General features: G+C 38.5%; 1 protein-coding gene across 4 annotated transcripts in view; it reads left to right on the plus strand.

Moving 5' to 3' along the window:
- Nucleotides 1–23636, plus strand: part of LOC113504720 (homeobox protein homothorax) — a 250321-nt gene that overhangs the window by 106279 nt on the left and 120406 nt on the right. For all 4 annotated transcript variants that reach the window (XM_026887132.1, XM_026887134.1, XM_026887133.1 and 1 more), the window contains exon 8: nucleotides 21000–21008. In XM_026887132.1, the coding sequence (XP_026742933.1) occupies nucleotides 21000–21008 (9 nt within the window). The remainder of the gene's footprint in view (nucleotides 1–20999; nucleotides 21009–23636) is intronic.

The following is a 23636-nucleotide window of genomic DNA, read 5'->3' on the forward strand; positions in this document are numbered from 1 at the left end:
TTGGACGCGGTTCGATTCCCAGTTGATGTTAATTGTTAATGAAATAATGGTAATTTTAATATTTGTTTAGTAATTGTTCGTGGGATCATCTGCTGCTTAGATAAAAAGGCGGAGATGTATTAGAACTCTCATATGATTACTATATTTTTATTATTATTTAGTGCAAAAAATATAACAACCGTAGAATTCTATTTGCGATCTGAAATAAAATTGAATCATAAATAAGATCAGAGCAGAAAGTACTGAAATGGGACAAATATTAAAATATAGAGTATAAAAAGACATAAAAATACAATTTCATTTTTCAAAATAAAATTTATATCAAAAAAACCTCCACTCAAGAATAATACAACCACATCAATAATACTTTAGGGTCCTGCACATGAAATACACAAACCTTATCCTTATATTTTACTCCGAAATTATAGTGTATGATGTACATGGTCCCGCTGGGAGGGTCGGGCGAGGCATTCGGCGAGATTCGCCAGCCCTCCGGCCCTCCCAATTTACAGCCAAACCTCTTATTAGGAATAGACCTCTAATACGAAACCAATACACCTCAAGTTATGACAGAAAAAGGTCAAAAAAAACTCCAATAAGAAGAAAAATAATCTATTTTGAAATACATTGCAAATTGGACAGCATTCTATTCATATTTTAAACAGAAAAACATCTTTTACTTATTTCAAAAGAAAAACAGCGGTATTTCAGCTTTCTAAATTGGAAAGAAAGGGAGCTACATAAATAAGATGGGTAAACCTCGTAACAAGACCGAGCATTATAAAGAAAGTATCTAGCTATAGAAAACTGGGAATAATTTACAAATACCTGAGCTACAGAGTTTTCAGTCACGTTACCAAAAACGACAAAAGTTTCGTTAACCAAGCAAAGTATAAAAAAATACTTGTTATACGTAAATTTCGGCGGAATTCGGTCATTCCGCAGAAAATATATAGAGCAATAGTTCCCTCGGTCATTCTGTCCGTCCGTTCGGCCAAACATCGGCCCTTTCATTAGCCCGCATGTAATTTATTTGAAAATATATTTACGAATTTTCTTGTTCCCTATTTTGCCCCGATATATATTACGGCAATTTCGGGTTTTTCGCTCACATCTTTGCATGTTATGTCCTCTAGTAGTTTGTGTTGTAGTTTTTGCTTATTAAAGGTTTTTTTTTTTGCAGGTAAGGAAAGCATTGTTGTTCGAGGAAACTTATGGGAGTGGTAAGTTAAGATAACTTGTACAAGGGAATGTTAAGCTGGTTCTTTATAGTCATATTTAATCCTTCCCGCATGGGCTTAGGGAGAGAAAGTTAGGAATCCGATTTGAAACGATTACTTTAATTTATCCGCGTTAAATCTAAGCATTACTTACTGTTTTAAGTTTAATGTCCGTTGTACTTAATTCTCATCACGTCCCCGCCTGCCGGTCCCCTCGGCGGCCTAGCGACATTTTATTTAATCAAGAACACTTTTTAACATTCCTCGGACGTACTCACAATATTTTCTAAACGTGGACATGAAAAAATATAAAATAACTGACGACACTTCTTGCTTTTATTAAAATAGGAGGAAGGGCGGCTGTTTAAACTGTTCAAATTCAAATACAGAAAAGTGAATTTTCTGCGAGTCTTTTTTTTGTAAAAAAAAGCTTGGTGTTTGAATAGCTCGTCGGCCCTTAATTACCCGATTCGGTCTATTCAATACAAAATGACATCGAGATAAAATGTTAAAAGTAAACGAAATATATGCTCATTTAAAATGTTCTCAAGTCAGTAAAAATCGAGCTTATACAAGAGAAATGGCGCTTAAATCGTTGTCTAGTAGAAAAGTTACATTAAACCATCATTTATGATTTCCATCATGATCGCAGTTAAAATATGTTAATTAAAATGGATTTTCCCGAATTATCCGCGTCCAGGGCCGCATTCTAACCAGGTTTACGGCGTCGTAAAATAATCTTTTTTTACTTGTGTGTCCTGCGTTCGCGAGCATAAATTTAAGATTTTGTCAGATTTATTAAGTAGGTCTTGTGTGAATTTGTCGTAAACGTCCGATAGTATTTTACTGCCGTTGGATTATTACATTTTTAAGTTAAAAAAAAAGTAAGAACACCTTGTCGCGACTCAGGGCGTTTTTAATTTCATTTTTTTGGAGCTTTTTCGATCGTTAAACCTGAGGCTTAAAATCTTGGGGTCAATTAGACCTATTTCAACAAAGGCCATAAGATTTTTTCATTTACAATTTTTATTGGGTCATAAGAAATTTAATTGTAATAAATATTTTTTTGAACACTTTAACGTCTTTACTTTTTGATCACGCACGCGGGACATCGTAAACTGTAGGAAATAAACTAGCCGGTGCTTAGAGACGGACGAAATTAAGGAAAATGTTAATTATGTTTGGTCACATAAATTTTATTAGAACAAAATTAAGAAAACTCTCAATCGCGAGTTCTCATCGAGAACATTAACAACCACGAGTCGAAGCTGACTTTAATTGTAGATAACATCCTCTTAACAATAAGAAACCCAAACAAACTTATCTTTTGGGAAAGTTAAATATTAAAAATGCATTTGTGTGCATTTCCTTTTATTTTCTTGCTTTTTCTTGGTCGCGGTCCCTTAATGACTCGGAGCATTAGTTATCTTTAAATTACGATAGGTACTCTGGGGGGTGGAAAGAAAAAAAAAGGAAGGATTGAAGGGTGAAAGTGCCGGGAGGTGTTGATAACGAGGATTCAAATAGGGCTCTTATCTCCCGCTTTTTGTGATAGCCAGAAAAAGTAATTAAGTCTTTTTTTGTTTTGTCAAAAAAAGAAATTAGATTTGAAACGGGCTCGGGCTTGAGTTAATGTATTTGTGATGTTCTTAATTAGGAGATTGTGCATCTTCGGCGAATGTTTTATTTTTGTTTTCGTGTTTAATCGTTCTGCCATAGTCCATGATTCATGAGCGGTACATTGGCGCCGTGTCTCGTGAGGTATTGATAAGGATGCTCCAGTGACTATGTATGTACGTGCTATCAATGTTGTTCATTGTTTTATGTTGTCATAAAAACGTAACGATTTTACGCTCATTACGGTATTTTATGACGTAAATCTAAAAAGTTAATTGTGAAAAGATTTCTCATTCAAAGAGATGTATAATAGAAGACCGTAAAGATAGTAATGCTATACAATAAAACATGTTCACTAAAATAATTTATTTCAAAGTTGTCAGTACTTTGTAATTTTATTGCAGCATAAAAATAACAGTAACACAAAAAATCTAATTACATTTTTAATTATAACGAATAAAGCATAACGGCACGTAATAATTAAAATTACGTCGATAACATTAGGAAAAGAAAGAAAAATTACAAAAAAAATGTCAATTCCGACCCTCTTTCTTCTAATTAAAGAGAGACAGATATATATAAATGTACGTGTTAGAGTAGAGAGGGGATGGTCGGAGGGGTGAAAGCGGCGAAGAAAAAAGCAGGTATTGTTTTAAAGACAGTTTTAATTTCCCGAAGGTAATTTATCACGAGGCGGTGTTTTGGCGCGAGGCAGGAGTGTGCCCGGATCGATATCCCCGGTATACGATACCGCTCCACGATTCCAATTCCATTCAAATGTATGACAAAAACATATTACCTTTTAGTAGATTGCTGTGATAAATAAAACATACATAAAAGTCAATGAATTATGAAAAGCACTAAAATAATTTTACATTGACAAATAATATTATATTTATTAATAAATAAATTAATACGGAACCCGATCCCGGTACAGTTCTCGGCATTACCGTTTTTTCCCGCGCGGCGAGGGGGAGCGTTCCCGCGACGAATTCAAATATAGAACATGACTTATGTTTTCAAAATAAGAATAATATTTTTGAATACGGAATGCCTTTGCGGGTGATCGGTTTAAATTCGGGAATTTAGAAAACATTTTCGTTTACGGAGCTAGTTATGAGATGAACAAAAAAATACTCATATTATTATTATTATTCCTAATCCTAAGCCTGATATAGTAATGTTTATCACGTTCTTTCAAAACTTTTTTTAAATAATTAAAACTGTAACTTCTTAAACGGTACATCAAAAACATGTACATAATGACAATTGCGAATCAAGTGTTATACAATAACTTGATTGTCCCCCCCTCCCCTGCCACGTGGGTTGTGATCAGCATACAATGTGGTGTCACCACTGTTTGCAAATCAACCATTGTGGGGCATTAGCTGCTTTCAATCGGCTCCTAAATTCAACTGTTGGTGGTCTTTAAGATAAACTGTTAGTATTTATGCCGCCCTGGTACTTTTTTGTTGGCTGTCATCGTTTTCGATGGTGATGATTGACGGAATATCATCATCATTCGATGATAAGATTTATTCTTCACCTAATCGTATACTTTGAATTGATAAGCGTAGGTTTTTCATTTCTCGGTATAGCGCAGATAAAATGGGCAGAATAATATAGAAAAGTATCTGAAATATTCTTCTCCAATATACTAAATACGTTTTGCTACTAATTGTCAAGTTTTCTGGAGACTTAAATATTTTTCAGTATCCTAAAGTGAAGACTTTGTTGCAATTGCAAATTAAATTCCCAAATCTATCACCTGATTCACTCGAAACTTGCACTTAAAAATGTATGTACCTAATTAACGTTGATAAAAAGCACCTACTTACAAAATCTTGGCTTTTCTTCAACACAACAGCGAACTTCAGCGCATCTAAACTTAAAGTTGAGTAGCTTTTAAAATAAGCCGCTTTGCTGCGCTCACTCCGCTTTAAATTCGCTCACGTCAGCATTACTTAGCGACGATGCGTAAAAGAGTTCAAGATGTTGCTTAGGAGGTACCTTGGGGGGGGGGGGGGGTTCTTCGATGCAGTTTTGATATAGTTTAACAAGCATCAGAATTTAGTCTGCAGTGTTTGGGAGTAGAAAGTTTGTTTGCCATTATGATGTTCTTTTTCTAAGTACGAGTCAATGTGTCTAGTTTTGGAGAATCGTTGTGTTTATTTTTTAAGTTTCGCTTTTGTGTAAAAATAATCAACTTTCTGATTTTATTAATCTTCTGGTCTAATTTTATTAATATCAAGAAAAATGTATTATAAAAAGTCTTCCAAGCAAGATCTTCGACGGTAAAACACTAGACACTAAAAAACAAATTTCCAAAAATACTATCACCACATCCAAGAAAGTTTAGAGTACTAACAATTCTAAGGTTAATTACACCACAACTAAGCTTCAAATACAACAGCCATTGCGAACAAATATTATAAACATTAAACTCCCGTATATAACTAAACTGATGACTAAGCCAAAGAAAGTTCTTAGCGTGTGCGCGCACCATTTGACAGGCAACGACGTGCGGCGTGACGTAGTTCCGATCGGCCGCAGTTTATGAGCTGGGGATAACTAGCAACTGAATATAGCATCAAATTGAAACAGTTTACGATAAACAGCACTGTTTAATACACTAAAAGGAAATAAAATAAACGGTCGTCAAATTCTAAGAAGTTATGTGAGTCAGTCTGAAGAGACTGACTGTTTTCAAAATTTGATGAAAAAGCTAGTAAGTAAACTTAATGAAAGGAAGTGTGAGACAAATAGATGTAGGAACAAACATACGATGAAATAAATCAAAAGAAATAACAAGTTGCGTAATTTTTCTCCAAGATCTTTGCATCTCGAACGACAAGCAAACAATGGATGCCCAAAAGCTAACTCCGGTAGCTCGCTGACAAAAAAAATGTCTTCCCATTTCCACCTAGCGATTGTTTACCAGGAGAACATAAGCGTACAGGTGGTACTAGAACATCATTTGCATACGTAATGGACGAAACAAAGGCTCTGACTCGGCCGGCCGTGCGCGCTCATGCTACCCCGGTAAGCATTGTAATAAATGCTAATGAACATTAGGAATGTTAAAACAAATAACTTAAAAAAAATAACACAACTCCTTCAGGTTATGAGAGCCGGCTGTTCAACCCATTCTGGTCAATTGAACTACCAAAACATCACCATATCCAACATAGATACTATAGATAATACTACGTTCCATTAAAACCTTTAATAAAAACGTTGAAACCACAGCGGAAAAAAGAGAAACAGATAATAATAACGTTCAGGAAACTAATAATGCGATCGTATAAAATTATGAAGCCAACTATCGGCATACACAACAAACATCTCATTAACATGTAAATTAGTTACATCCCACAACAATAACGTAACCTAACCAGGGTGGAAGCAACAAAAAGAGCTTTAAAGGATGAAAATGAATACCACAGAAAATGTAGCGATTTTAATTAGAACGGTCCGCGCCTCGGGCAGACCGCAGCCGGCCGAACTACCGCCGCCGAGGCAACGCTCAAACATTAACTTGTATTTCGAATTTCAACCTTTAATGCTGACAATTTTTAATATCCGTCCATCTATGCAGCCCTGGTAATTAAGATCGGCTCGCTTCTAATTTCGCCGTCAAAGATTGACGAGCTTATTTTATTATTGGAAGAACCATAACGACTCGGCCATAATTTAAGATTTTTAATCGCAATAATGAAGCAATACTTATGCGCTCTTCGTTCATACAATTGTATGACAAAGGAAAATTAGTTTTTGATTAGCATTATTCAAATAAAATGCCAGAGCTAGGAGTTCTGTTTGCTCATCATCGTATAGTAATCACATCAGATGGGCATGGCGGCCATATCGGACAAATTTACGGTACAATCACGTCACACACATCGACTTTTTTGTCGAATAAAAGGAACGTTAGGGCGTAAATTCCGGCAAAGTATGCGTTTGTCCGTAACGAATGCTGACACACAGAAATGTATAATATGCGGTTTGTCTCCCGGATACCCGGGTTTCCTCATACAAACGACAATATTTGACCGTATTATGATCCTGACGCGTATTTCTTTCCGTTTGTGCTATATTTTTGGCAAAAGGAAAAGCCCGGAGTGCGGCCCAGCCGTATATCATCCCCCGTGCACAGATTTAACCCCAGAAACAAGACCGAAATCTCCATAGGAATTGTTTGCGGGCAAATATCACTGGTTCAATTTTATCATACGAATGGCCGGACCTAAATAATACCACCCCTTATTATCATATATTTGGGGAATAAGTGCGGTGCCATGCGGCGACGCGCACCTCGGCGCGATGTGTTCCGCGCACGAAAAAACCCAAGAAATAGTCGATCGTTATTAAAAGTTCGATGCGAGCCGTCTTTTACATAATGTAAGCTCATCCAATAGAGTGAAAGTAAATACTCGAGGGGCCGACGGCTGAAGCCGAGAAACCGCAAGACAATCCCCAAATTCATTACACGCACTACGCGAACACCGTCGGAATTCACAATATTGAAATCGTGGAGCCCGGAGCCCCGAACCCCGAGCCCCGCGCGCGCCTGCCGCCGCTGATATTACAAAACCCCAATGTAAACGCTGCCATTATTGCAAAGTAACACGAATAAGTAAATCGCTCACTTTACATAACGGGCGTCGAACCCGCACCGCTCCGCCGCCTGCCGCCAGCCGCCACCGCTCCACTATATCCTCGACGTAACGATCTCGGGCAGACCTCTCCGCGTGACGTCACCTATAAAGAATTACAAAAACATTACACTCGTAAACAATGAAAACATATCACAAAACAATTTAGCCGGTAATCCCGGCTATAATTTATAGCTGGTAATATCGGGGAGAATCAGTGTTAAATCATAAAAAGAGCACTTAACTGATGTATTAGGTAACACGGGCAGCCGGTTTAATAACTATTATTAAATCTCTTGACGAAATTCCAATAATAAAGCTAAGGAGCGCTTCTGATAACTCCTTCGCTTTATGGTTTTTAACACGTCTATGATTTTATGATGTTCTGGTAGCGGCGGGCGGCGCTCGCTCCTGGTACTTAGCTCCTAGTTACTGATTGTGTCCGCTTCTCGCTGCCTCGCTAGTTACTGTTTAACTAGGCACATTAGTAATGGCGCTTGGGACGACCGGCCACCGCTTGAGTATTCATAGACCAGTAAACATTCTGCGGTTTATTTCATGGCGTGATATACTCTTATGGGGGATAAAATGTATCATTCGCGTAACATTTTAGTGCGCGCCAATCGTAAAGAGTGCATCACTTGGACTGCCGCACCAGGCTGACATGTGTCGTAAAGAGACCTCTTCGCCTAACAATTTCCTGATGGTCTGTAAATAGTAAGTTTATTGTCTTTTTATGAGGTACTCGGACCGTAAAAAGGAAATAAAAGAGCACCGCCGATGGTGATAATAAAAAAAATAATTTTCGACTCATCTTCGTGATTATCTCTTTCGGTTTTACGAGTAAGTAACGGGCGGGAGCGAGACGGGAATGGTTTTACAGCGTGTCGTACCGATGTGACCCTTTCGACTCGATGGGGGTAAAGGTCGTAAAATGGGAGCATAAGGATAATGTTTTGGGTTTCCTATACTGCGCTTCATTCATGATTTCGTTTTAGTACGGCATCGGTAGACATGTAAATCCGATTGCTTTCACAACGTCGATACTCGTATTAAGATACGTTTCCCCCCTATTATTTGGTGTATTACATCCCTAATAAAAAACCTGGTTTTCCCGCGTGTAACTTTGCACAGACAATAAAAACTTTAAATTCGGAATCGGCAGCGGCGGCAGTGTCGCGTGCAAACGAGTAACCAACTAAAAGTTTTTAATCTAAAATGGAACACAGCTCCGATTATAACGAAACCACTAAAATCAGTACACGCAAATTCAAATTTGGAACAGCGTGATAACGGCCGGTTTAATTGCGAATAGGGATGGGACAGTGCAATCCCGCGCGGACGTATTCGCAGCCGGCCTAAGTTCCGACACTCCATTTGTTCGGCTCGAGTGAGCCTAACGCCCGGCCACGGGACGCATCCTAATTCTTAAAGGGCCCATCAGCAGACCTTTATGCGTTAATAAAGTTGCGATATAAAAAGAATGGAGGCGTCCGAGGGTGAAAGACGGAAAGGGTACGAGTTAAGTGCGCGTTTAAGGCAATGTCGGGGGCGTGCGAATTTGTCAAGCCATAGAACGGGACGATTCAATTGTGCGATGATTAAATAAAGACAAGAGATCTCTTGTTGGCCTATTGTCATGAAGTTTTCCCTTTTGTCCAGCCCGTGGCTTAGCTTTTATTTGCCTGGAACAATTCATCCATGTTTTATTAGGAAAATGATTCGTTTATTTCAGTTACCCGAGGTAATCAGTTAAACCCGTTCTGTGTAACAATACCGCACGTTTCATGTCTTCAGAAATAAGTGCATAATTGCATCACGCCATGCTACATAAAGCACCGGTAATCATAGAAATTGGTCGATTTTCTTTACTTGAATCATTAACTTGACTTGCTAAGTATTTTTAGTATCTTGTATTGACCAATTATTACGCAAGTTTTATTGAACGAGGTATTGCGAAGTGTTTTACAAACTTAATATTATAAAATGCTTTGCTTCGAAGATTTAGATAGGACTTCATTTTTGGATGGCAGCTGACATTTCTCAGGCATCACTATCGGGTGCAAGTGTGGCAAAATCTCGTAAAGTATTTAATAAATAACCGTATCCAAGTGATCTACCTCAAAACTTACGACATACCGGCGCAGACAATACACAACAAAAATACAAAGATATCCTTAATCGAGATAGCTCGCTAGTTGGTCCTAAACAAAGACGAGGGGCCCGTAAAGGAAGCCAGAGTGTTTTATGGGCCGTTTGGGCTTTATTTAACGCTCTCTCATACAGATTTTATACATCGGCGTCCCGACGTCTGACGGGTACGGCATCATGGGCTCTTAGGGCCCCGCATGCCTCGTATCTGATGGGGAGGGTAGGGTTGACAAGATATGCCCCGAAAAATAAACAGGAGGCTTTATTTTAAACAAGCCTCATGCTTGGTTCAAATTTCAGGCTCTCAGATTCAAATCTACTAAAATTTTGCGTTCCTTTTATAAAACATGTGATAGATAGGTCATTGTTTTTTCCAAATGGTCTTAAGATTTTTGGAAGTACATTTTCTGGTCTAGTGTTGCCAGCCCTATGGCATGTAAGTTTCCATGGTAAACGCGATGGCACCGTCTTGCCAGACAGTCGGTAATTATCCGAGGGTAGATGTAAACATTTGTTAGAAAGGAAAGGGGTTGGAAAAATTGCTGGAATGGATTGGATTGCATGTCAATAATTTGTATATTTACATTGTATTAGAATGTGGTGGGGAGTATTGGTAGCGATTGGGAAGGGGTAAAGTATCGTAGGTTAACTGGAAAATAGAAAATTGGTCAATTGTATAGTCTGAACTGTTGTTGGGGTATACGAATTCAAAATTTTACATATCGACTGCTGAACAATGAAATATGTATCGTTTGTCGGTCGCTGATGACCCCCATGACATCCAAAGGCTTATTTTATTTATATAGTTCCCTAAACTACTCAAAAATTGCCTTAAGTTTGTTAATGACGGCTACAGAAATTTGTCATAAAAATTCAGGGCAACCCAACCTGACAGAATGTCCTAGAATTAAGATTAGAGTGTAATCCTACGAACTACAGATCAGATAAGATCAAGACGACATAAGCAATAACACACCAAACAACATGAATGCAAATAGTCATAAACGATACGAATGTAATGACCGGTCCACACCTGCAAATATAAATGGCGAATAAAGGAATGTCCTTCAAACTATCGTGTCAATCACCCAAAAACCCGATGCCCATAAAAAAGTATCCACAAAAAAACTTCAAAACCGCATTTCTAAACTCTCAACGACACTTACGTATTGTAATCGCGGCTAAATCGAATAATCGAGCACTCGAGCAAACCGAGTTAAGTTATTTAGACTCGAGTCCCCCCGGCACTACTCGGTAATCGAATTGGAGACCGCCACTTGGCGACACTTGAGCGGAGTGTTACTTTGTTAGCCGATTTTTGCGGGCCCCGCTCGCCCCGGGCCCCGGGGTACAACGCGATTATGCAAAAGTACCCCATACGAATCTTCCCGCAGACATCTTTACGATGGCTCAATATTGTTTATCGGTACCTTATTCTTTCCTTTTTAATACAGAACACGATAATCTTGATACTTTAGACGATATTTTCATGTTGCATATAAAGTTTTCGAATTTGCATGTCTAGTGCCTCTTCGAAAGTAACAACGATTTCCAAGTTGTTCGACAGAACATGCTTGTAAGCTTGTACTAAATAGTAAACCAATTACAGTACATTCAACATGCAAACAACACGGCACGAATTAACAAACAACTCGCAATACACAATGTCATTAAAAAAACATCCTACCCGATTAATATTCACATCATAATTCACAATACGCAACACTACGCTTAAAAAAACAACGCATAATCCCAAAGCGTCACAAACAATAGCGAATAATCGATTCCAAAATCGATACAACACTAGAGCGGCTAACTCGGTGCAACCACGTCACAGGCTGACTCGATTCATTCGTATTCCGATGACGAGACACAATTCAATTTGAATATTTTGACGTGACCGTCGAATACTAATATAGACGACAGTTTAGCAAATTGTATCTTATAGCGCGTGTTTTATGTTTTATTTATGATACATACGATTGTAAATTTAATTTGTGTCGCGTCGCTAACGATGCCAGTCTGGATTTCGTGCATTCTCACTTTTGTACCGAGTGGTGATGCGAAATCAATTATTCTGGTCGATGTCGAGTGAACTCCGACATGTAACATGACTCCGCGTTGATAAATGACAATATTCCCAACAAAGTAGACTCACCTCATTTAAGTTGGTACAATCCATTCATACGCCTTATTATGTATGAGGATTCTATTCCAACTTGCGCTGTGTGCGTCAGTTAAAATTAATTAACAGTCAAGTTGAACGTGGGACACGAGTTTTGGCATCGCCTCAGCACCGAAAAACTCTAAGTATCGGAAATAGAAACGGATGAATAATGACGTGATATACCTAATGAATGTCGTGTGAAACTGTCACTTGTTTTAATTAATGTTGTTGCTGTTTCCACGCAGCCTTAGCGACGGAGACACTCTTATTATGTTCTGTAATAGAAGAGACACGGCAGACATTTGTACTTCATTATTTTTGCTGTCTCCAATCAACGTAAAAATGCTTTGACGTCTGAGATTTTTGAAACGATACATTTTATTAATGACTAGAGTTTCGTCCGTTATGTAACCCACTAGAATCTTGTTAGTTGACATTAATACGTTCCCAAAGTTATTCTCGGTTCTATTTCTACGACTCCCGCGCATCGATAGTTTCGTGAGAAAGACTAACAAACTGCAGTTGTCACATAAATGTTTAATTTTTATAAACATTCGAGTGTTAGTGCTTCGGGCCTCGAGATCCGGATACAGAGATAAAACACTCCACGTCAAGATTAGATTTTTCTAAATAAATATGAAGCTCGAGTGGTATTTACCGAGCCAGCTCGGCAGCACAAGAGGTCTCCTGTTCTCGTCTCAATGGTGTTTGTTTAAAACCACTTACACAGTGAATGGGCTCGACAAATACGTAACTGTAGTAATCTGTTGTAACAATACTCGAGTCTGTAAATAATGCGAGCTGACGTCATCACGTATCGGAAACGCTCCTAAGACGTCACATTTTTATCTATTACATACATTATAGAATGTTTTTTTCTTATAACAAAACACTATAAGCCATGGTGACATATGTGGCGCCTCGCCTGCCTTATCTCATTGTGAAATGTGTACCAAAATGGTGGTGTGGTGAGGCGGCCACGTTCGATACTCCGCGGCGTATCGTGGTGAATACCATCTCTGCCTTCACAAACACTGACCGTAGATTAGATAACGCCGGATGTTGCTTCTGAGATCAGAGACGTCTGCGCACGGCTATAGACAACATTTACACAGTGCTACCTGATAATAACTGTGGATCTTTCCATCGGACTATCTAGGTAATCCGTAGTGCGTATCAGCGCGATGTACGGAACACGGTCCCACAGCTCGCTGAACGTGCGTGTCACTCGCCACGGGACGTGCGGACCAACAGATTTTGACAATAATTTATTCTTGAGTGCGTCGTGTGTTTTCAACCACTTCCCTAAAGCTTGTTATCGACATTTTCAAATTCGGAAACACCAAATTTCGAACTTCCCCCATCACTAATTGCAGGCGCCATATGTTCTACGTAAACTATGTTATAATGACATTAAAATAACAGAAAAAAAGGTGCGAACGCATCGATTCGGTATTTATTATTCGAATATAATCGGTAACGCTCCGATAATGTGCTAAATTCGAATTACTGGCGTACAGGCGCGCATAACATAATTGTTGGTCGCACGCGAAGTGTCTATCAAAATTATTTTCGTATGGGGTATTTTTTTTCTTATGCACCCCTGGCAACGAGGGTGTCGTGGGATCCTCTCGCACCTACGTACGGACACGCAAGCCCCGTCAATACGGATAATTGTTTCATTATTCTTCTATTAACTCCACTGGTGCGGCTATTTATCTTTTCGGATTATGTTTTCGAGAGGGATAAAATTGTATGGTTTTTAACACACTGTTTAGCAAAATGGCCGGTGGAAACTAATTTTGGTGGCAACAAAATGCGGAGACGGGTCGTAAAACGCGAAAGCAGTAAAGTCTCGAGCTGGCGCGGTCTAACAGCCTGCGGGGCGTGGTGGCGACGCCCAGCGTTTTAGCCGCGCGGACATGCAATGCTTAGCGTCTTTATTAACAGTGCACCTACTAGCTAGATATGGACTCCTGGTACTTCTATTATTTACACAATAAGTATATTTACAATTCGTTAGGATTTAAACACAGAAATATTTCAACTTACACAGAGTCAATGGCTACGCATGAAATGTTTTCTAATCTAGTTTCACGCGTAAATCATGTTAAGACAGTGTAATATTGTGTTTGTGTTTAATATCGTCGTGACTGCTTAACGAATTTGGACAGTTCCAGCAATATTTCAAATACTTTTAGGGCTGGCCACCCCAGAAGTGGAGTTATATAACACTGATTAATTAGTTATTTGGCGAGCAGGGGCGTCGCAGGGTGGTGTTAAAAGCAATCATAATGATGCACGCGAAACTCAAGCCAAATGCGATGGGGATTCATTTTCTTATTAGACTAGTGAACAGAAATAATAGGAATTGAAAATGGTTCTAGATGCAAAATGTTGCCTGGTAGACGTGACATATAGGTAATACAGATGCAGAGACTAGAGCAGTTACTTTTTATGCAAAAGACGTATTAAGAAGGAAATTGTCCTAACATTCTGATGTAGTTATTGAACTAATGGCAGTTTAAGAAATGTGAGCATAAAAACACTACAAAAACAAATGTCAATTGATTTGGAATCTTAATATCGTCATTAAGAACACAGTTATAAACAAACACATTACCTCATTATGTGCAGTCGGGGAACGTCACCAGCGCGACACGAAACAGAAATACCAGGGCATAATGAGAGCGCAGCAGATATATTAATTGGACAGCAGATCAAAGAGCAACAAATGGGATCTTCGTCAGCTATGGTCGCCTGGTAATTGTGAGGACAGGTCGGCCGTTTGATGGCTTTCTGTCACTCCTGCGAACGAAAATAGATAGCGATCATTAGTAGTAAAAATACTGCAGAATACTTTGTAACTGTTGAAGCAGTAACATCAGATGTTGATGATGTTTAAGTTACTATAACCACCATCCTTAGTTATGAGCGTAATTTTGTAAGTGAGACACATTGTAACGAGATATTCGATGATATATTTTTCGGTATGGAAAGTTTTCATGATTAAGACACAGCGTCGCCAGTCGAGTCTACTTTAGATCACAACACTAATAAAGTAAATATGGCGACTGAAAATTAAGATGCTCTGATAAGTCAGCGACGGCCGCAATCCCGGCCCGTTGTTATCTAAATTCTTATATTACTTTAAACATTTACGAAACTAAAACAAGTAGTCGCTGTGAAGCCAACCTTATCTTTACAAGTCTCGCCTCCCGGCTAATCTCGTGATAATGTTGGCCAAACAATCGTTTTCCCTTGGGGTAATTAAGCAATTGTTGGATCAAACTTGGTTTAACCAAAGGTTTAAAATTTATTGAAGTCAGATTAACGGATTTTGAGAATCGTGTAGTTCGTGAAATGTGACGTGATAGTCACGACTTACCATCGTTTTAAACACATTTAAACTTTGAATAGTAAAATGTAGAGGAATACTGCTTCCAAAGAAAATATGCATATTTAGTAATAATAATTTTCCATTTCTTCTTTCATGCTGTGAAGAATATTGCGAGAATCGTCTTCCTAACCTATTTTCTCACGGCATTTTTCTTCTCAAAAAAGACTATTTCCCAACAATACAATAGGAAAACATAAATAGAAAGGGCTAATGTATAGCTTGTAACAAAGCAGGTTGGTAACGGAACTGATTCTCGGAACAGCCCGGCCGGTGCGAGCTCGTCCTTTGATATAGCTGTAACAACAAATACAACTCCGTTAGATGCTTCCGCCCTGGTACTTGCTGCTGCTCCGACAATGAATTCAGGAAAAATACGTTTGATCTTGTTATTTTGTAATCTAGGCTAGTCAACGACTGGAAATTTTGTTTTTTCGGCATCTTTCTAAGAATTTGTGACAGCTGAGATTGGAATAGAAAACAACGTATTTTTTTTATGCTATGTATTTTGCTGTCTGAAATGTCTGGCAAGACGAATTTGTGGATAGGATAATGCTATAAGTGCAATTAAGAAAAATCAGAACCAAACCGTTCAATTCTACTTTAAATGAATGGAACCCTAAAGAAGAAAATCACAGAAAATCTTCGATGATATCCGTCTAAGTAATAATATTGTTAGAGCTAATGAAACAAGTGAAAACTAATCCATTTCTGTCGGAATAGTCGGCACCAGGAGGGCAGACACTAGCAGGCGGTGTATCACATAAAATTAAATAATAATGAACTAATCGCGGTCTCGCAGCGCCGGCCCGCGAACAATGCCGCGTTAATTCGTGCCCTTTGTCCGTTCCAATAGAAAATTTCATGTTCGAGCGAGCCCGCAATGGCGGCATTCTCCTCATTACAACAGTTTTAAATGTAAATCACCAGCGCCTTTACTACGAGTAAATGTCATTCGCGCAGATTTAAGCGCATTTCCCACTATTTATAGAAACTCCTTTCAACATTTTTCAGATGTCGTCGACGTTTCAACGTAAGAGTTAACAGAAAAGTACAATTATTTAAACTGTATTTACATGATCCTGAGGTTGGTTACTAGGAATCGAGAAATTCGGCTTCGGCTTCGGCTTTGATACGAGCGTTTAGCAGGTTACGGCGTTGCTCGGAACCGATTGTTTGTTTGTCGAGCTGTAAAACTGTTAGGAATCGTAAACGTTCGTGTGTGGCCAGCCCTTACGACGAAATCTGAACAGATGGATCGAGATCAAAAGACTGTGTGGTGATAAAAAACGTTGATGTGAATTAAAAGTAACAACTTAGTGCCGGGGGACTGACGGCTCTGAGTATTTTCTTTGTCGTTACACACCATATATTCTCCCTAAATGTAACGCGTGAGGGAAGGGAAATAACATTCCCATTTTCCAGGTATTTTCCGCACTCCATATTGGTGGGATTTGTAGGAGCCCGCTGCCGGCACAATCATTAGCCCCGCAATCCTCCGCGGCTGTATGGGGCCCTGGTATACCGTTCGGGGAACTATTGGCGAATTTTCCGGGATTTTCTTCTTATTTTTATCCCCCTATTTTGGTTGTTTTCGAGGAAAACAAACAATGAACTTAGGCGGAATGAGAGGATATATTTTGTTGAGATGGTGAGATGATTCGACCCGCTACACAAGGAAGAAAAGCGTAACTTGAACATTTGTCGACAAAAAACCATTCCCTTAAACATTGGGAACCGTTCATTAGAGAAGCAACGCGAAGACATCCAATTACAGAAATAAAAGAACGTCGAATGGCTCCAACAATATCCTAACGTAATCAATGTTGATAATAACCGGGCAATTATAACTCCCAACTAATTCTCGATTACGGGGCGCGGGCAGGACGCGGGGCGGGCGCACCGGGACCTCGCTAGGCGTTATTAACCGGGATTACCGGATCCCCGGCGCGATCCCCGGATACGGGGATTTGCTCACGGATCGCGTAACAGTGGAAATGATAAAAGATACGTGTGGATACGGGGATTTTTGTATGTTTATTGACGTTCTGAAATAATGGAAGCGAAAGTTTGAAAAGAAAACACATGCGGCACGAATAAGTGTTATCTACGAACGGGCGAGAGAGATTGCTTCCGCCGCCATTCAGCGATGTCTGCATACATTGGAAGGGTGTAATTACGTTCTATCTTTGCAGCAACACATAAACGTCACATTTCGATATGCGCTGCAAGTAGTGACAGCACTATCGAACACTTATGCCCTAGTAGAATTAACAAAAGTACCAAGAGACATCTATCTCTTGAGACATGGATGACAAAACCAAAAAGTAACGAACGGCCCGTGTAGTGTAAGGCACGTGTACTAGGCTCGCATGAGCTGTTGGGAGTGTAGGCCGGGCGAATCCCATGCGGTATCAGCGTTACAAGCGATCGCACTTAACCGCGTCACTGGTATCATATCGCGCTGCAGCGCTATCAGTCAGCGTCGCCCGCTGCATTAGCCGCGTCGCCGCATCAATAAATTATACAGGACACCTCCGCGCGGCGCTGCCGCCCTGGTCACTCGCTGCATTAATGTCGACGAACATTTAAATGCGTGTTTGTCTGTTTGTCACCCGTCTATATATAGGCAGCATCGAGCTTAGAGATAACTTGAGGGTTGGCAAAATTTCAAGACGTTCGCAGATGTGTAGGAGTTGATTCTAAAAGCTTGTTTATTCCGAACACAGCTGCTAGTATCCTTATCCCAAACAGTACATCATTACATACTCTAAAGTATGTGTGCATTTATGAGTTCACGTTTTCCAAAGCGGCCATAACCTAGTACATCATATGTATGCCCAAGATCCTTTACAAGTATGGCTGAACTCCACGTAGCCTCGAACATCAACAAAAACATTCTTCCCTGCATTCAGTCTTAGATTCTAATGTCAAAGTTACAGGTCAGTGGTATAAATAGCGCCAGTGCGTCAGTGCCGCTATTATGGTACATAAGCCGCTTATTAAGACTGACTCCCACTCGCAACGAAGCACGCAACGCGATTCAGAGAGGTTCACATGCTTGCAACACTTTCTTTTTTGTTCGTGATAAATTCTTGGATGGGTGTATTGGCAGCCAATATCCTCTGCAGTTTGGTGTCGTGAAAAGATAGACTTGCAGTCCCTCGAATAAACAAAAACTGGAAACAACAAAAACCAACATTAGAAACATTTAAATAAATGTATCTATTTCAAAAAAGTTTCCAAAAGCAATAGAATTAACGTAATCATCAATCCTTAACATTCAGATAAAGTGTTTCTACGTAGTTTATCTATGGTCTGTTGGCACGCCCTGTGACGTATCAGGATTATGCTATACCTAACATTATCCGATATCGATCAAAACTGACAGATCGCAGTTATATCGCCAAACTAAGATAACTTGCTTTCGTCATTGAAAATTTATCTGAGCATATCAAAACATATGCAGATAATATGAAGATTTTGTTTAGGAATAAAAAGACTATTTTTTTATACAATTGTTATTATAAATAATCATCATCATTATCAGCCTATCGCAGTCCACTGCTGGACATAGGCCTCTCCAAGTGCACGCCACTGAGATCGATTTTCCTTTATAAATAATTATAAAGGAATATTCTACAATATAGTTAAAACTTAAGAGAATTATGATATAACAATAGAAAGTTCTAGAAATAATCCCAGTCTCCATTAGAGAAAACATAGTGACACAAAATAGTACAAAAACGCATAAAGAAAACTTAAGACGGACAAAGAAATCGATCAGAAATTAAATAGGGATAGTAAACGTTAGTTTGACGGCATGTAAGCCAACTGTTATCGAGTAAGTGGAATTATACGTACATTTCCAAGTAGGGCCGAGTCAGAGCGCGGCCGGTGCCACGGAATGGTGCGGCAGCGTGATCCACGGTTTGCGGTGATCCGAGATCAGTTTGATTAGGAGTTTAGAGGAAAATTTATATTTTGGAGTGATGATTTTAATGTTGATGACGTATGGTAATTTGAACAAATTTGTGTGTTGTATTTTATACGTTCATAGTAGAAAATCAAAAAACATTCAACATCAAGACATGTAATAAGTCCCTCTAAACTCGAAATCAGGGTTTAGTTCTGAAACTACTGTTATTATTAGATGCAAATGTGCTCGTAGCAATAACCAAGCACAAATTGATAAAATACAATCATCCCATCTAAGATGTAACAACACCACAAGTTAAACCGTAGTTTAACCATCAGTTAGGACACCAGTAGCACCAGCCCTTCGGCGGCCAGCTCGGAATGTAAACAGAAATTAAACGGCCACGCCGGAGCACGTTTGCTAAGAAAAACTCTTTTTTAATTAGCCAGGGTCTTTCCAGGGCTGGAATGCTCATCCTTGTAAACCTGGAGTATGAAGCTGACCAGCTTTATTCGTGTGATAGTAATGGTTTACTAAACAAAGGGATATGGGGAAGCATTTGGATATTACCAAAATTTTTTTGGGTTCGTAAATACTACACGGATAGCCGAATGGTCACCATGTCAAACCGACTGTCAGGGACGTGTCGCGGGTTTCATTACTGCGTAGTACAAGTGTTTTTTGTGCATATGCCTTGAATATTTGTGAAACCCCACACAAAAATGCTATATTTTAAATTCATTTTATTCAAGATTTTCGCTTATGTCTGTGAAAACACCCGTAGAATATTCTGAGTTAATCAAATATATTATTAGGCTTTCGCTATTCTGTAGCCAGCAGTATTTTCAGCAAAAACAATGAATTGTAATTATGATCAATAGTTGCAAACTCAACTCTGGCGCCAATCCCAAATTGATTTAGATAAAATGTTACAGGATCACTAAGAAACCGACTGGAACCGTGAATCCCAGTCGTAACATATTCTTTCCTAGTTTTCAGAAAATAGGCCATCAACCATCAGATATCCAGCATCCAAACAAATAAAACTATATAAAATGGAACTCTTGCTATGAGTGATTACCTGTCAAAACGTCCAAATTTGTCAAGTGCCGGGTATCAAACCTAAGATAATGTAGATAGCAAGACACTCACGATATCCTATCTGTAAAGATTGGGGGACAGATAATAATATAGTTTATCTTGGAGATAATTTTGTAAACCGTTGTGAAACCCAGTGTTTAGGATTCGACGGCTACTGCGAATAAATCCGAAGATAACTGACCTGGTTTAGGAGAAAGAGAATCAGTTCTATAATTCTTATCTAAAGAGCAGTTGTGGGCGGAAGACTGAAGTCCTGAAGGAAAATGAAAAAATAAATTTTGAAGTTCATAGAGAAAGTCATATTATAACCCAGTCATCAATAGTCATATAGAGACGTTGTTCTGAATAATATTGTGTGTTGTGTTGTCTCGCTTCCACGACTAAAATAATATTCCTTTGTCTTGATGTTTTAAATATCTTTGCTCTATTCCTGTACTTTTAATCTATAGTTGGCGATGCTTTTGTTTTTAAGCTTATTTCATGAAGCTTTTTTTGAAAATTCTCAATTGAATGTTGTGTAATCTTGAAGTTATTATTCTTGCGATGTCTTTCGGCAGTATCATCAGAAACTAGACGGGCATTGGCTAAACTCTACCCTTGACTTATTTTAAGTGCGTATATCTCACTACGTATAAAATGAAACTATAGCTCACTACATAAAAACAGAGTAAAAAAGCGCTGTAAAAACTGTGTGTACCCTCACGAAATATATTCTCATAATGAACTCGGTAACTCGTAATGTGTTTTCAAATATATTTTTTTCTTGTTTCAGATGCGTTGGGTAAGTCGGCGCAGCTTCAGGAAGGCATCATAAATCATTTACCAGGCCATGTAAAAAGGCTCTAACAGAAATTCCAATCTTCATAAAAATCCAAAAATAATTACGGGTCGCGGGATATTTTTTTTCTCCGCACAATAAGTCAATCGGGCTAACACTAGGAGTCCGCGCGAGATTCGCCTCGCGTCGTAAAATTTGATTAGGTCATTAAAGCCAGTTAATTTATAGGCGTTCGAACAACTCTCATTTGCTATAAACACACAAAAATCAACCATAAAACTGTGGCACTAAAGTTTTTTATTCCCAATTTGCGTAAACGCCGTTTATGATGTTCTAAAAACCATTTCCGCGCGTGTAATCTAAAATAACCTTTCATGTAATTAATTGTACGGTGCAAAACTGTTTAGAGAAATTTAAAAATGGAATGTCATTTTTAAATTGCGAATCCTTAGTCGATGACGTCACAAGTTGTGTATGGACTAATCAATGAATATCGTAGCTACTTTAAAACCTCTCAAGCTGAAAAGAAAAGGTTGTTTTAAGATATAATGTTTCTGAGAGGCTATGTCGCCTAGCAGGCATTACTTGTGCAATCGTTACAAGGTATTTCAACGGCTTCTTTAAAAAGATATTCTACGCTCAAAGTTCCAGACAAAAAGTATAGTTTCGCGTTGTTTATTCACCGGAACACTGGCTGTAAATGTGCTACAATCCCAGTAAAATACAAAAGCATTTAAAAACGGAATTAAAAATGTGTCGTATCGTACGTCATTCTACGAAAAATGGAAATCCAATTTCAAAAAAATTAAAAAATATAAAATGACGTATTCATTTCAATCCCGTTCGAATTTTAAGCACACACGTTCGGGTACGTTCCGTTTTTCTGTGAAATCCCATAATTCCGTCAGCCCGGAAACGTGGTTTTCATTTAGTGCAAAATTCTGTTGATGCATAAAATAAATTAAATGCAAACAATATCAATCGGACACGGGAACACACTCGGCCGTTGGTACAGCTATTTATCATAAAATACGAACGCTGCGCTGAAATTGGATATCGTCATCTCTTTTACACCTTCTGCGTGCGAGCGAGAGGTAAGTATGTAGGTTTTTTCTTTGTTTCAAAGCCGTGCTATCGGGTTGTCTGTCTGTACGTTGATTTGCTCGCGTCGGTATCGGCTCACAATATTAATTAATGGTAGAATAAGCTTTGTTTCTTTCGACTTGATTGGGATCTGCATATTTTTGTTCAGTGGTTCCGTAGCCTAAATCTTGTTATTCTTTAAAGATATATTTTTGTACCTTTACAAGACCCTAACATGCAATTAGACATCCACATAAGACACATAAAATAACTCATTACTGAATGATGTCCAAACAACGTTGTTAAGAGTTAGCTAGTTCTTCATTTACAATTTTGTTCTTAAACACCGTTCTTCTAGAGGATAAAGAAAATAAGAACAAAAATAGAACTCACTTCATAAACACCACCAAAAAAAAACTAAACGGCTTCCATATCTCAAAACCGAAACCGACCCCTAAAATTGATTAATGGTTCCGTAGCAATATAACACGGCGGGCAATAGCATTGATTCGTATCTATTGTTAATACTACTTGTTAATTACGAATGCGATAGATAGCCACGATTGTACCGACATTGTTTTAGCCGCCGGCGAAACGGGGTAAGTCGGAAATTAACGTTTTTTATACATTTACGGTTTTTTTCTGTAACGAAAATATTACGGTTTTTAATTGGAGTTTTTTGTTAGGTTTATTTTTTAGTTTTTGCCCATGAATTTTGAACAGATAACGCTGTGAGATTTTTTTTTTCGTTTAAAAACTATAGCTTCAGGACATGTTAGTAATTAGATTTTTAATTTGTCTCTTTTGAGAGACACAACAAAAAAGGAGTTTCATCTTCCAAGGCCTATTTAAATACGTACTTACATTAAGAGCTATTTACTTACATCGTTAAATATTATTAATACCTACATAGTACATACCTACATAAGTTAACTAGGACATGCTTCATAACCTCCAATCAAATCCTGAGTCACCAAGCCATCCATTACTGAGCTACACCCGATGATAATTGTTCGTTTAGCAAAGACTGATCTTTGTAATTTGTTGCAAATCACAATTCAAGATCTGCCTTGATAGCAGACGTCAGATTGACGTGTGATTAGCACGTAACGAATAAACTAATATTATGTGTAGAGCAATGACAAAGCAACAGCAAAATATGCTGTCAAAATTATATTTGACATCTGAAAGATATTAAATTTGACAGCAATAATTGTGCAATTTTTGCTGTATATTGTGTTGTTTCGCTTCCCCAAGATGCCTAATAACGCAGCAGAATTAGTAGTCCATTTCTTGTTAACAAGTAGGTATAACAATCAGCGCAGAATCCCGGCACCAGAATGTCTACAAACTCACTCATTCACTGACAGAATTTATAACCTAATATATTATCTGACATAACGATTTAATTAAACTTTATGTTCGCATCACCATATTTAAAGTCGATCAAAACAGAAGCCTATTACATCTGAATTGCAAAGCAGCTATCTAAAACGTTCTCACCATAAAATCGTAAACATAACCTATAAACCGTAATCCCGCCAAAAT

This window comes from Trichoplusia ni, chromosome 23, assembly GCF_003590095.1.
Source record: "Trichoplusia ni isolate ovarian cell line Hi5 chromosome 23, tn1, whole genome shotgun sequence".
Lineage (NCBI taxonomy): Eukaryota > Metazoa > Arthropoda > Insecta > Lepidoptera > Noctuidae > Trichoplusia > Trichoplusia ni.